Source organism: Myodes glareolus, chromosome 14 (assembly GCF_982192425.1).
Source record: "Myodes glareolus chromosome 14, mMyoGla1.1, whole genome shotgun sequence".
NCBI classification, from domain to species: domain Eukaryota; kingdom Metazoa; phylum Chordata; class Mammalia; order Rodentia; family Cricetidae; genus Myodes; species Myodes glareolus.
In genome coordinates, this window is record NC_142039.1 from 2,092,521 (window position 1) to 2,106,556 (window position 14,036).

A 14,036-nucleotide genomic window follows, 5' to 3' on the forward strand; every position below is an offset into this window, starting at 1 on the left:
AGCAAAAAATATCAAATGGAAAAAAAACCATATTTAACAAGTGGTGCTGGCATAACTGGATATCAAAATATAGAAAAATGAAAATAGACCCATATCTATCACCATGCATAAAACTCAAGTCCAAATGGATCAAAGACCTCAAGATAAAGCCATCCACACTGAACCTTACAGAAGAGAAAGTGGGAAGTACACTTGAACACATTGGCACAGGGAACCACTTCCTAAATATAACCCCAGCAGCACAGACACTGAGAGAAACAATTAATTAATGGGACCTCCTGAAACTGAAAAGCTTCTGTAAAGCAAAGGACACAGTCAACAAGACAAAACGACAGCTTACAGAATGGGAAAAGATCTTCACTAACCCCACATCAGACAGAGGTCTGATCTCCAAAATATACAAAGAACTCAAGAAATTGGATACCAAAAGATCAAGATCACATAATCCAATTAAAAAAAAATGGAGTACAGACCCAAACAGAGAACTCTCAACAGAGGAATCTAAAATGGCTGAAAGACACTTAAGGAAATGTTCAACATCCTTAGTCATCAGAGAAATGCAAATCAAAACAACTCTGAGATTCCATCTTACACCTGTAAGAATGGTCAAGATCAAAATCACTGATGACAACTTATGCTGGAGAGGTTGTGGGGAAAAGGGAACACTCCTGCATTGCTGGTGGGAGTGCAAGCTGGTACAGCCTCTTTGGATGTCAGTGTGATGATTTCTCAGAAAATTAGGAAACAACCTTCCTCAAGACCCAGTAATATCACTTTTGGGTATATATCCAAAAGATGCTCAATCATGCCTCAAGGACATGTGCTCAACTATGTTCACAGCAGCATTGTTTGTCATAGCCAGAACCTGCAAACAACCTAAATGCCCCTCGACTGAAGAATGGATAAGGAAAATGTGGTACATTTACACAGTGGAGTACTACACAGCAGAAAAAAAAACAACAGTTTGAATTTTGCAGGAAAATGGATGGAGCTAGAAAACATTATTTTGAGTGAGGTAACTCAGATACAGAAAGACAATTATCATATGTACTCACTCATAGGTGATTTTTAAACATAAAGCAAAGGAAGTCATCCTACAAACCATAATCCCAGAAAACTTAGACAACAATGCGGACACTAAGAGAGACTTACATAGATCTAATCTACATGGGAAGTAGAAAAAAAAAAGAATTCCTTGATGGAAATTTTCACCTATTTTACCTTTGCATTTTGTCACTCTGTTTCCTGAAATAACTTGGGAGATGCTTGGGTTTATCCTTCTTTCTCACTTCCCTGGAACCCACCCACTCTCTCACTTAAGAAAATTAAGTCATGACCGCAGAGGTCTCCATAGTTTGCAGCTAACTTTTGTAAGCTACACATTTTCCAAATAAAGCAATTTTTAAAATCCAGCAAAAACAAAACAACAACACGTGCACACTTCAAACACATGTATACATAAATAAATGTAAAAAAGAAGTGGCATGAAACCCTTGGAGGCAGTAAGGTGGCTAAGAGGGAGAAGGTACTTGCCCCCAAGACTTAGGCTCTGAGTTTTATTCCCAGAATGCACATGGTGGAGGAGAGAATCAACAACTCTGACTTCACACAGTAAGTAAATAAATGAAAATAACTTGCTCCCTAAATGAGCACTTTTTGTGACACCACTTGTAGAACTTATGACTTATGATTACAATGACCCCATCCCAGAACAGGCTTCTCGCAAGAGGAAGTGGCTCATGCTCCTATGCCACCACCTCTTGAGTACAGCAGGGTAATTAAGAGGCATTCATTGAATTCCAATGTCATTCAATACAGATGATTTACTAGCACTTAAGAGAGCCCAAGTACTGAGTTAAATAAGCATTTCTGGAGAATGAGTGGCAGGCACAAACTGTGGTCAGGGACACAGTGGGCAAGTTGGGGGTCGAGACAAAGCTGAGTGGTGGGGTGCTTGCCTGACACGGGTCTTGAATTCCATTTTCAGTACTGCAAAAAGGAAAATAAAGCAGAGTGAATATTCACATTTATCTTCTATCCCCTGACTTTCCATTAAAGTGACAGTAAATACAGACAAAAGTCCTAAACCCACATATGTAAGGAAATCATAACCAAAAAGACAGTACCACCACTTTGGAGATGTAATCTACCTAAATATTCTGGAGAATGCCAAATCCTAGGCTAGTAGAGTAGAAAGTTAAGAGTCAGTCTGTATTCTACATACAACACTGAAAGTTTTAGGAATTATAGACACCAGGAGGCATGGGGAAGGGTAGAGTGGAAAATAGGAAAGTTTTGTTGAAGTTTCTATAGAGACTTTAGGAAATACAATCTCCCTCAACCAGAAATGCCAAGCGATTGCACCCTCCTACACAATTGAAGGAAGGAAACTTCCTATCTGGGTATGCTGGGCCAGAGAAGCTGAGGACTAGGGAACCCCAGACACAGCTGGAGAGAAGACTGGTTTGCTTCCCTGAAAACTGAAAAACAAACTACAGACTGAATCCTGAGATCATCCAACCCTACTCAATAAAAAACAAACAAACAATACCCCAAAACTGACAGCAGAGTGTATGTTAACCTAGCAATAAATTAGAGTTCATCTCTATGGAAAACAACCAGTCCAAAAGAATATCATTAGTGATGTTTAGATCAGAGCAATCTACAGATTCAGTGCAATCCCTATGGAAATACCAGGTTATTCCACAGAAAAATACATATTTTTAAAAATTCTATATTCGGCATGAAGCACAAAAGACCTTCAATGGTCACAGCATTCTTGAACAGAAAGAACACCCACAGCTAGGGAGTAGACACCCGCATAACAACACTTGACTTCAAAATATACTACATAGTTATAGTGTCCAAAACACCCTGGTACTAGGAGCAAAACAGACACACGGGCGAATGGACTAGAATAGGTAACTCCCAAAGAAATCCAACATGTCCAACTGATTTTCCACAATGCCAAGAACACACAACAGAGAATTCAGGAAAACTGAATACTTACATGCAGAAGAATGAAATGCACCCTTATCTCACAACATATAAAAAAATAAAATCAAAATGGAATAAACATTTAAATGCAGAACTCAAACTGTGAACCTACCTGAAGATATATGAGAAAGAAATCCTCCACAACAGTGGCCAGAACAAGAATGTCTGTGGCTGCAATCCCAGAAGCACAATAACAAAAGCAAGACTCGACTAATGAGGCTACGCCAGGCTAAGAAGCTTCTGCACAGAAAAAGGAACAATTAGCAGAGGAAGAGAAAGACTATAGGATGAGAGGACTTGTCTGAAAAGTATGTATCTAATGGGTCAGTTAATATCCAAGTGATAAACTCTTCAAGAGCAAGAAAGCAAATTTAAAAATTTTAAATGGATGATGGATCTAAATAGTAGCCAATATGTAGATGAAAAATGTCCAACAATGCCAATCATTAGAAAAAATGCAAATCAAAACCACTATCAGATATTACCTCATACATGATACAATAACTATTAAAAACACAAAATATAAGTGTTGGTTATGATGTGGGAAAGAGAACCCTCACACATCATTGATAGGAATAAACAGTACAGCCATTATGGGAAAAAGCAGCTTCCTCAAAAAGTAAAATATGGAGCTACGATGCAGCTGTCCCACCACTGGGCATGCATCCAAGCTGTGCAATCGGGATGTTAAAGAGGTACCTGTGCTTCCATGTTTATTGCAACATTATTAAAAATGGCTAAGACACAGAACCAATCTAAATGTTTACCAATAAGTGAAATGATAAAGAAAATATGATACACATGCAATGGATACTCCTCATCCATTTAAGTAACGGAAATCTTAGCATTTGTGTAGCATAGATGAACAGGGAGGACATTATGGTAAGTGAAATGAGTGGGCTGAGAATGTAACTCCATTGGCAGAGTTCTTGCCTAGCCTGCATGATGGCCTGATTTCAACCTCTAGCATCACACAGAAACCAAGATGATGGTGCACACCCGGAATCCCAGCACTATTATGGTGAGGTGAGAGGCAAAGACAGAAGAATTGCTTGTCAAGTCAGCTAGCTGCACAGCCGCATTAACTGGTCCTTTAGCCTCCACACAAGAACCCACACTCATACACATCACACACATCACTTATACAACAATAATAATAAATTAAAATTAAAATATGTAAATGTCATATCAGCTGCATTGCAAGTCAAAACCAGTCTGGGCTACATGATACTCCAGGTTGAAAAAAAAGTGAAAATAAGATGGGTACTGAAGTACAAATGCCTCATGTTCTCAGTCACATGTAGAATCTAAAACAATTGATTCCTAGACATACAGAGTAATGGTCAGAGAATGTGTGGATAGCGAAGGGGAGTTGGAGGAGATGCTAGTCAAAATATATATAAAAAAACGCCATTGAAAGGGGAAGAATGGTTTCAAGACAAGACATCTATTGTAAACATAGTAGCTAACCTTGTGGTATATTCTTAAAATATGTTAAGAGAGTACATACAGAATGTTTCTATTGCAAGATGATAATTATGTGAGGTAATGCATATGTTAATTAGCTAGATAAATTCATTCCACAATATATGCTTCAAAGTCTCAGGTCATATACTTTAAATACAATCTTATGTGTTATGTTTAAAAATAACTTTGAAAGATTTATTTTTATGTATGTGTGTATCTAACAATACCACGTGTGTTTAGGTGCTCTCTGAGGCCAGAGAATGATATAGAATCCCCTGGAGCCAAAGTTACCTGGCATGGATGCTGGGAAACAAACTCTGCCCCCTACAGTAGCAGCAGGTGCTCTTAACCACTGAGCAATCTTTCCAGGCTCTAAAAATAGTTTTGCAAAAAATAACTTTTAGAGTGCTGGGCATGGTGGCGTACACCTTTAATCCTAGCATTCCAGAGGCAGAGATAGGTGGATCTCTGTGAATTCAAGGCCAGCCTGATCGACAGAGTGAGTTCAGGATAGTTAGGTTATGTAGAGAGACACTGTCTTAAAAAATAACAACAATAAGAATAGCTTTCAGTGGTTGAAGAAATGGTTACTACTAACCTATCCTAGAAGCCCATTCTGAAAGCCATTTCACATAGAATATAAAGCACATTTTCTTAGAGCAGTACTGTTCTAGAAAGCAGTTACAATAGAAAAGCAGTTACAATAGACCCTCTCCAACTTTTTCTGCATGGTATTTCATCTGCATGTGTCTGTGTACCATGTGTATGCAGTGCCTGAGGAAGCCAGCAGAGGGCGTTGTACTAGAGGGCACCCCTAGTACAGAATTTGCAGATGGGCGTGAGCCTCTGTGGGTGTGGTAAAAATCAAACCTGGTCCCCTGGAAGAACAGCCAGGGCTGTTAACTACTAAGCCATCTCTCCAGGCCCCTTTCCAACTCTTAAATTTTTAATGATTCTAGAATAAAGTCCAATCTAAGTACATTCGTTACACTTTGTTACACTTTGTAAACTTATTTCTCAAAGATAAAATTCAAGTTCTGTAACATGAGGGCCGGCTTGTTGGGGTTTCTGTCCAGCCCAGTACCCCAACAGCCGGCAAGCAACAAAGGAAAATCACGCACAAGACTCCATAAGGTTATAAACTGATTGGCCCATAGGGTCAGGCTTCTTGTTAACTCTTATAACTTATATTAACCCATTATTCTGATCTATGTTAGCCATAATGGCTCAGTACCTTTTCCAGCGGGGGCAGCTTACATGTTGCTTCTTCAGTGATCTGCGCAGGAGTGCCTGAGGGCTTCCTGTGTCCCAGAATACTCCCAGTCTCTTTACTCCACTTCTACTTCCTGTCTGGCTTTCCCGCCTATACTGCCTGCCTGGCCAATCAGCGTTTTATTAAAATATGATTGACAGAATACAGACAATTCTCCCGCACCATTTCCCTCTTTTTTTTTTTTTTTTAAACAAAGGAAAATACCCATAGTCCATTTGTTGGGAATGTGGGCGTAGTATTTCAGGCTACTTCCTGCTGATTGGGGGCACTGATGATCTTATGGGGACCTAAAGAAAACTTAGAGTTATCATCAAGTCCTGACTAGAGTATCCTGTGAGTCTTGATCATCTCAGGCAGCAGTCTTGAACCTGTTCTGGATGAAGAACTCAGACATCTGGGTCATCTATTCCTGTCGGAGATTTTTCAGGTGGCCTCCCTTGGTCAAAGGTGATTTTTCTTAACTCTGAATAAATCCAGAGCCTCTCGTTTTCTGTGGAAACAAAAGCAAAATCTCTTCTCCAAAGTAGCATACCCTTTGACTTCAGTTTTGAAGCCAAGGTATTTTCAAAATACCTATCTTGGATTAATTTAGCAGCATTTATAAGCAAATATCTTTTAGCAGCTGTTGCTCCTTTCTCAGCATTCAAACAATTCGAAGAGAGCATAATAACACACAGTATCAAGATTCTCTGTGTATTTTCCATCTTTATGTGGCTTTATTTTAACCTCTATTTCTTTTATTTTTACTTTTACTTTTTGAGACAGGATCTTTGTATATCTTTGTCCTGGAATAACACTGTAGACCAGGCTGTCTTTGAACTCACAGAGATCCTCCTGTCTCTGCCTCCCCAGTGCTGGGATTAAAGGTGTGTGCTACAACACCTTGAGGTCACAGAGGTCAATCTCTACCTCTGTCCCTTGAAGTCACAGAGGTTAATATCCCTCTGCCTCCCAGGCATTGAGATTAAAGGTGTGTACCACCACACCCTATTTCTCCCTTTCTTTCTTTACTTTAAGAACTTTAACTTTTAGCCTGTATATATTTTTAACACACTGTAAACCATTTAGAGGTTTTCTTTGTCTTTGAATCTCTTTTGACTGTATATCTCTCTTTTTCTGACCACATGAGTCTAAAACCGTGGCTTTGACGGCTAGATCCAATCCATTTCTTAGCTTTCCAGACTCATGGTAGAGGTACCACTGGAGCCATTTTTACTGCCACAACTCTATGGTGTTTCAAGGTCCTTGCTAGCAAGCAAGCTGCAGCATTCTGCTCACAGACCACACTCAGTCGGACTGCCTGCCTGAAAGAGTCAGAGTTTGCCCTGGCAGGACAGCCCAGAAAGCCAGCATTTTAAAACAGCACAGCTTTTTTCCTGCTACTGCTGAAAACCCGAAAAGCATGCGTTCAGCTTTTCATCAACACCGTTTAAGTGCTTCGTGGCAGGACCTCTTAAAAGAGCTGCAAGGTTTTGCAGCTAAAGCTGAGTCAGGAAGCCTCTCTTAGATGAGAGTGCTTGCTTGCCTCTAGCAAGCAGAGCAGACCTGAGAAATTGCTGCTACCAACAAAACATGCTTTACTCTATTCTTTCCCAAGCTTTCTCAGGCTTTCTGTGGATTCATTTATCCACGTCTGGGCGCCATATGTAACATGAGGGCCGGCTTGTTGGGGTTTCTGTCCAGCCCAGTACCCCAACAGCCGGCAAGCAACAAAGGAAAATCACGCACAAGACTCCATAAGGTTATAAACTGATTGGCCCATAGGGTCAGGCTTCTTGTTAACTCTTATAACTTATATTAACCCATTATTCTGATCTATGTTAGCCATAATGGCTCAGTACCTTTTCCAGCGGGGGCAGCTTACATGTTGCTTCTTCAGTGATCTGCGCAGGAGTGCCTGAGGGCTTCCTGTGTCCCAGAATACTCCCAGTCTCTTTACTCCACTTCTACTTCCTGTCTGGCTTTCCCGCCTATACTGCCTGCCTGGCCAATCAGCGTTTTATTAAAATATGATTGACAGAATACAGACAATTCTCCCGCACCAAAGTTCCAAGTAGGAACATCTTGAAACAATAACTGTTTTATTGCATTTAATGATTTTATGGGCTAGGAATTTAGGCAGGCCTCAGCTGGTTGACTTTTCTGCACTGAGTGTCAATTGAGATTACTAACTGGTATTCAACTAATGGATAATGCCTCCCTGCAAGTCTGAAACGGCTTCCCTACCAAGTCTGGTCCCTAGGTAGGAATGCCTGGAAAGCTGAGACCCTCTGAGACTATTGCCTGGAGTGCCTACACATGACCTTGCTGTAGTGATGCTTTCTGGGGGGTGGGGGAGGAGCAGCAGTGGACCTGATGCATCAGTCAGAACAAAAGGAGTATTCCAAGAGATCAAAGTTGATACTGCAAGCCTTCTTCACAGTTAGTTTCAGATATCATGAACATGAAGTATTTCGTATTGAGCAAGGGTACGGGGCCAGTTTAGATCCTAGGAAAGAGGTCACATAAAGGTATGACTCCCCGGAGGCCTGGTTCATTGGAGGGCTATCACTGAAGACTAATAATCTGTGTAGATAAAGGTATCACATTTTCCTTAGTATGTTATGTTGACAAGTCACAAACTCAAAGAAAGGTACTATTTTGCTATAAATGTTGTCTTATGGGGAATGAGGGAGTCCTGAGTGTGTAAGGAGATGAAGTCCTGAGTGAGTGTGTAAGGAGAAAATGGAGTCTTGAGTGAGTGTGAAGGAAAAGATGAAGTCCTGAGTGAGTGTGTAAGGAGATGAAGTCCTGAGTGAGTGTGAAGGAGAAGATGGAGTCCTGAGTGAGTGTGTAAGGAGATGAAGTCCTGAATGAGTGTAAAGGAGAAGATGAAGTCCTGAGTGAGTGTGTAAGGAGAAAATGGAGTTCTGAGTGAGTGTGTAAGGAGATGAAGTCCTGAGTGAGTGTGTAAGGAGAAGATGGAGTCCTGAGTGAATGTGCATTACTGACAAAGACATCCATGCCTTAGATCAATAGGTCAGGTTCAGGGAACTGGCAAAGCCTTCCTATGACCTGTGTGCAATGCTGACAGAATTTACAGAAGCAGCATCCTCCTGGATCTTAACAGCCAGAAACTGCTCCCATACAGAGACTTCCCCTCCTTCTCCTGCTGTCAGAGAAAGCAGGGCCTAACCAATCCCAACCTTTCTGTCTGTCTGTCTGTCCTTTCTTCATTCCCGAGTCACCCTAGTCAGGTCCCAGGACCAAGCCATGAAGGACTGGGCAATTCTATAATTGCCTTATTTATATATGGAAGAAAAACTGGGATTACCAAGTTTTAAAATATCAGTCTTTAGGGGATTGGAGAGGTGGTTTAGTGACTAGGACATAGGATGGCAGTTTGTTCTCAGTTCCCATGGTAAGTGGCTCACAAAAACCTGTAACTCCAGCTCCAGGAATTCTATGCACTCGACTGGCTCTGCAGGCGCCTGCACACAAGGTATACACTTATATAGACATATGCAATACACGCAAATAAAAAATAAATTTTTATTTTCTCATGAAAGTACTCCATAGGCTTTTATTACCATAATTGTTTATTATCACAAATGGTTGAGGAAGCTCTTGTTTTTGCATAGCATTTTTCTCCTTCTTGGTTCTATGAGGACAGGAGGTGGGTGCTTCCTAACCGAAGCATGTATGGCAGGCCTGAAAGCTGAAGGCTCTTGCACAACACTTCCCTTTATGGCTTTTGTTTTTATGAGGCCTGAGCTTCCAAACACTGTTATGAAGGAGGAAGAAGCAAGGGTCGAAAGGCCATGGACATTGGTTGTTGGTCCTCTGCTCACAGCAGCACCCAGAGGATTCCCTCCCAGGCCCATTCATCTTTCTCTGCTTCCCATATCTGGGAAGCCTTTTGAGTTACCTCTTGGACATTCATTTCCATGGGTGGTAAGGAGACTTGAAGGTCAATGCTCTTAATCAATCATTGCTCAGATATTCTGAGTTGGAAAACAGGGGGAACCAGGGGAAACCATGGAGTAGAAGCTGAGATTCATATTCAGACTACCACCCTTCTCTTTGGCACATAAAGAGATCAGGAAAGTGTGGTTCTCACTGATGGTAATTTTCAAGCCTGGAGTATGGGAGAATGCTGATATTGGTCACCAAAGCTAGAGAGTTGGGTAATTAAGTATTTTTTGTAGGAAGTGGAGACTCAGTGCTTGGAGTCTATTTGAGGCTATGGCACAGTCCTTTTTTTTTTTTTTTTTTTTTGGTTCTTCAAGACATGGAGACAGGGAGACAGGGTTTCTCTGTGTAACAACCCTAGCTGTTATGGAACTAGCTCTTGCAGACCAGGCTTACCTCTGCCTCCTGAGTGCTGGGATTAAAGGCATGTGCTACTACTGCCCAGCCAGTTTTTGTACTTTTTTCATTTCTCTCGCTCTAGCTCATTTCCTTTTTTGCTCCCGTCTTTTTCCTTAAAAAATGCCTAATTATCTCAGTACAAACCAGAATTCAGTTCACTGTGGGTTCTTTTCCAACTGCAATAGCATATGACTGATGAAATGTAAAAGGAGCAGTGGGCTGCTTCCTGCTGCCCGACTAGTTTACATCCGAAATAATTATGGACGTAATTTAAACACTGCCTGGCCCATTGATCTAACCTCTTATTGGCTAACTCTCACATCTTGCTTTAACCCATATCTAATAATCTGTGTATCACCACATGACTGTGGCTTACCAGGAGAGATTCAGCATGTCTGACTTGGCGGCTGGCTCCATAGTGGCTCCCTGTCTCTGCCTCCTTTCTCCCAGCATTCTGTTCTGTCTACTCCGCCTATCTAAGCTGCTGTCCTATCAAAAGGCCAAGGCAGTCTCTTTATTTAACCAGTGAAAGCAACACATAGACAGAAGACCCTCCAACACTAATGAAACTCTACTTGGAGCTTGGCTTTAGGGTCTGGCTCTATTTACCTTTGATGAAAGGTTAATAGTCAAAGAAACCAATAAAGGTATTAGATCTATTGTTGGCTTTCTTTCTTTCTTTGTCTATTTTATTTATAGCTTTTTGTTTGTTTGCTTGAGGTACGGCATTTCTATCTATCTTGGGTGGCCTGGAACTCATCATGTATGCCAGGATGGACTTGAACTTGCAATCTTTCTATTTCAGCCTCTCAGCTCTGGTACAGCATGCATTTCTCTACTCTTTCCTTCAGGTGAGCTGAGAAAAGAAAAGGAGGAGGAGAAAAAGGAGGAAAAGAAGGGAGAGGAGAAAAAAGAAGAAGGAGGAGGAGAAACAACTAACTAGAGATAGAAGATAAATACTGGTAGGAGCCAGGTACTGGAGAATTTGGAATGTAAATGAAAAACTTACTTTTTTGGCTGGGCAGTAGTGGCACACGCTTTTAATCCCAGCACTTGGGAAGTAAAGGCAGGCAGATCTCAGTCAGTTCAAAGCCAGTCTGGTCTACAACGTGAGTTTCAGAACAGTTACACAGAGAAACCTTGTCTTGAAAAACCAAAAAAAAAAAAAAAAACCAAAAAACAAAAAAAAACAAAAAAACAAATAACAAAATCTTACTTTTCAAGAGAAAAACTAATTCCTTTTGAAATTAGAGATAAAGGAGATAGGATATAGATATAATAAATCAGATGAAGAGTAAAAGGACTAAGAGGCAAGAAAGTAAAAATCTCGGTAGACTGAATTATTAACAGACATAAAGGCAGATAAAAACAGCAGAAAAAGGTATCTCTTTCAAGGACATGCTACATCATACAACACTACAGCCGATTCCTCCTTACACTGACTGGATTTCTCACTGAAAAACTGTTCTCTAAAACCACAGACTACCAGAAACTGTGGTTCTAAACATCAGCACAAAGAAAACCTTCCACTAATGTCTGGAGGATCACAGAAACAGCAAAGCAGTCTTGATTTGAAGAACTTCAGAAAAAGGATATTCCCAAGACAACATTCCACATGGGTGGTAATTTTGTCATGTTCAAGGAAATGGAACCTTAACCACTATTATATAGCCCTGGGGGTGGTACCTTTATCAGAGTTCTGCTTTGCTTAGAGCCTCTCAAAATACTGAACCATTTAAATTGTACCTAAATTCTACACTTCCAAGGTTTAATACTCCCATCTTTTTCTATATTTCTAAGATTCCCCACTGTTCCTCTCTTGTGAGCTCTTCTCTGTTGACAGAGGGTTTCTGTCTCACCCAGTCTTGCAGCCATTCTGTCCCAAAGAAATACACAGAGGTCTACATTAATATAAACTGGTTAGCCTATTAACTCAGGCTTCTTATTGACTAATTCTTACATCTTAAATTAGCCCATAATTCTTGTCCGTGTTAGCCGGGAGGCTTGGTACCTTTTATCACGGAGGCATTCTTATCTTGCTTCCTCTGTGTCTGGATGACGACTACAGACTGAACCTTTCTTCTTCCCAAAATTCTCCTGTTCTGATAGCCCCACCTACACTTTCTGCCTGGCTACTGGCCAATTGACATTTTATTAAAACAATACAATACAAGTGACAGGGTACAAGACCATTGTCCCGCAGCACTCCTTCACTGCAGGAGACAATCAGGTTGACTCTATTGAACCCTGGATTTGTTTTCAGAGGTGCTAGACTCCTCCAGCAAGCTCAGGGGTCAATGGAGTTTTCCATAGTTTCATGCTTCATTTTCCTAGCAAAGTCTGGAAACCATAAGAAAAGGTTTCTAATTATCCTTGAAGCATTTTCCCTTGTAGCACTTCAGAACTTTTTCCACATAGAGTTTTGTGGTATTCTTCTGAGAAGAGAATGCTAAGTCATTTGTTTGTTTTTACGGTGCAAGGGGTGGAAGCTAGGGCCTCCTGGTTTCTAAGCAAGCACCATGCCTGACCTACAACTCAAGCCTCCAGACTATTTTTCTTAGATATGTAATTCACACATTAATTTAGGGCCTAGATCCTGGACCTTTAAAGGCACAATCTTAAGCAACCAGTTTTCATTCCTCTGTGTTGCATTTTCCGTGTGGTGGGAATTCACCGAATACCTTCGGGATGTTGTGATCCACCTGTGTGATGGTCAAGTCCTGGGTAGCCGAAGATGAAGAGTGAAAGAGAAGTTTTTCTTCCATCCCACCCTTCTGTTCCATATCTCTTCGAAAACTTTTTTCATTAAAGAAACTTCCCCTTTGTTATGTTTCTCCAACTCATACTGAAAGAGGCGCGCGTCGGGCGGGGATGTACCAGGGTCATGCCCCACCCTTAATTCAAATTTCCCCGGTTATGGCAAAGCAAACTAAAAAACAAAACAAAACCAACAGTGGCCAAAATGAAAGCAAACGCTTTCTTTTAGAGATCCGGTGTCATACTAAATTAAACAATACCATTAAGTGGTTAAAACAAACTTCTCCAAAGAAAAAGACGAGTGGAGCTTCCTGAGTTATAAACAATCCCGCAGCGCCCTCGGCCCCTCAACTCGCAGGAAAACTTGTTCTGGAGCCCAAACCCGCAGCCGAGCTGGAGCGAGGTGGAGCCGAGGTGGTCTGCGGCCCGGCACGGGCTATGATTGGGTGCCCGGCCACTCCCTGCGCCTGCGCAGTGCTCCTCCCGCCCGCCCTTCCTGCAGCGGGTCCGGGGTCTGCGGCCTTTGGAGGGTTCGAGCGTCAGCTGCCCGAAAGCCGGCGAGTCGCCGGGATCGGCCAGTGGGCCGGACGCTGGACCCGGCCGCCCCTCCCAGAAAGAGAGGACGGCGCTGCTTTCCAGTTCTGCAGCCTGCGGAGGCCACTGAGTGAGACCGAGGAGCGCCGAGACTGCGGGCAACGCCGCCAATGGCCGCCATGATGGAGCGGAAGTGAGCTTCGGGCGCGGGCTGCCGGCGAGAGCGCTTCGGTCTCGCTGCCCGGCGCTGCCCGGGACGCGCGGCGCTGCGGAGCCCGGCCCTCCCGGCCCTCGCGACCCCTGCCCCTCGGCCTCCGCCGCTTACCCCGAGACTGAGCGGCCGGGAGTGGCTCCCGGCCTGCGGCCCCGGCTGCCAGAAAGATGGCGGACCCGGCGGAGTGCAACATCAAAGTGATGTGTCGCTTCAGACCTCTCAACGAGTCCGAGGTGAACCGTGGCGACAAGTATGTCGCTAAGTTCCAGGGAGAAGACACGGTGATGATCGCGGTGAGTGGCCCCTGTACCCACGTCGCGTGAGGTCGGGAAGGGCGGTGAGTTCTGGGACGTGGCCTGTCGCGAAGCCGGGAGGGAGCAGGGCAGTGCTCGCTCTTCCGAGGCAGATTTGCGGGTTCAGAAGACCAGAGAAGAACGAACCTGT

General features: G+C 42.6%; 2 protein-coding genes across 2 annotated transcripts in view; one reads left to right on the forward strand and one right to left on the reverse strand.

Annotated features, from left to right (window-relative positions):
- Positions 1-1,803: 1,803 nt before the first annotated feature.
- On the reverse strand, positions 1,804-13,785 carry LOC125417612 (uncharacterized). Its single transcript, XM_085698924.2, has 3 exons — positions 12,769-13,785; positions 3,110-3,237; positions 1,804-1,989 (listed from the first exon to the last, which is right to left on the reverse strand). Exon 1 carries the CDS (start codon positions 13,783-13,785, stop codon positions 13,384-13,386), a length of 402 nt encoding a protein of 133 aa, XP_085555050.2. The 3' UTR covers positions 1,804-1,989; positions 3,110-3,237; positions 12,769-13,383.
- Positions 13,751-14,036, forward strand: part of Kif5b (kinesin family member 5B) — a 46,656-nt gene continuing 46,370 nt past the window's right edge. Inside the window, exon 1 of the mRNA XM_048461228.3 lies at positions 13,751-13,885. Within this exon, the coding sequence (XP_048317185.1) occupies positions 13,760-13,885 (126 nt within the window). The 5' untranslated portion in view covers positions 13,751-13,759. The remainder of the gene's footprint in view (positions 13,886-14,036) is intronic.

Coding starts and splice junctions, on each gene's coding strand:
- LOC125417612 (XM_085698924.2), bottom strand. CDS start 13,785: ATGTTGCACTCCGCCGGGTCCGCCATCTTTCTGGCAGCCGGGGCCGCA.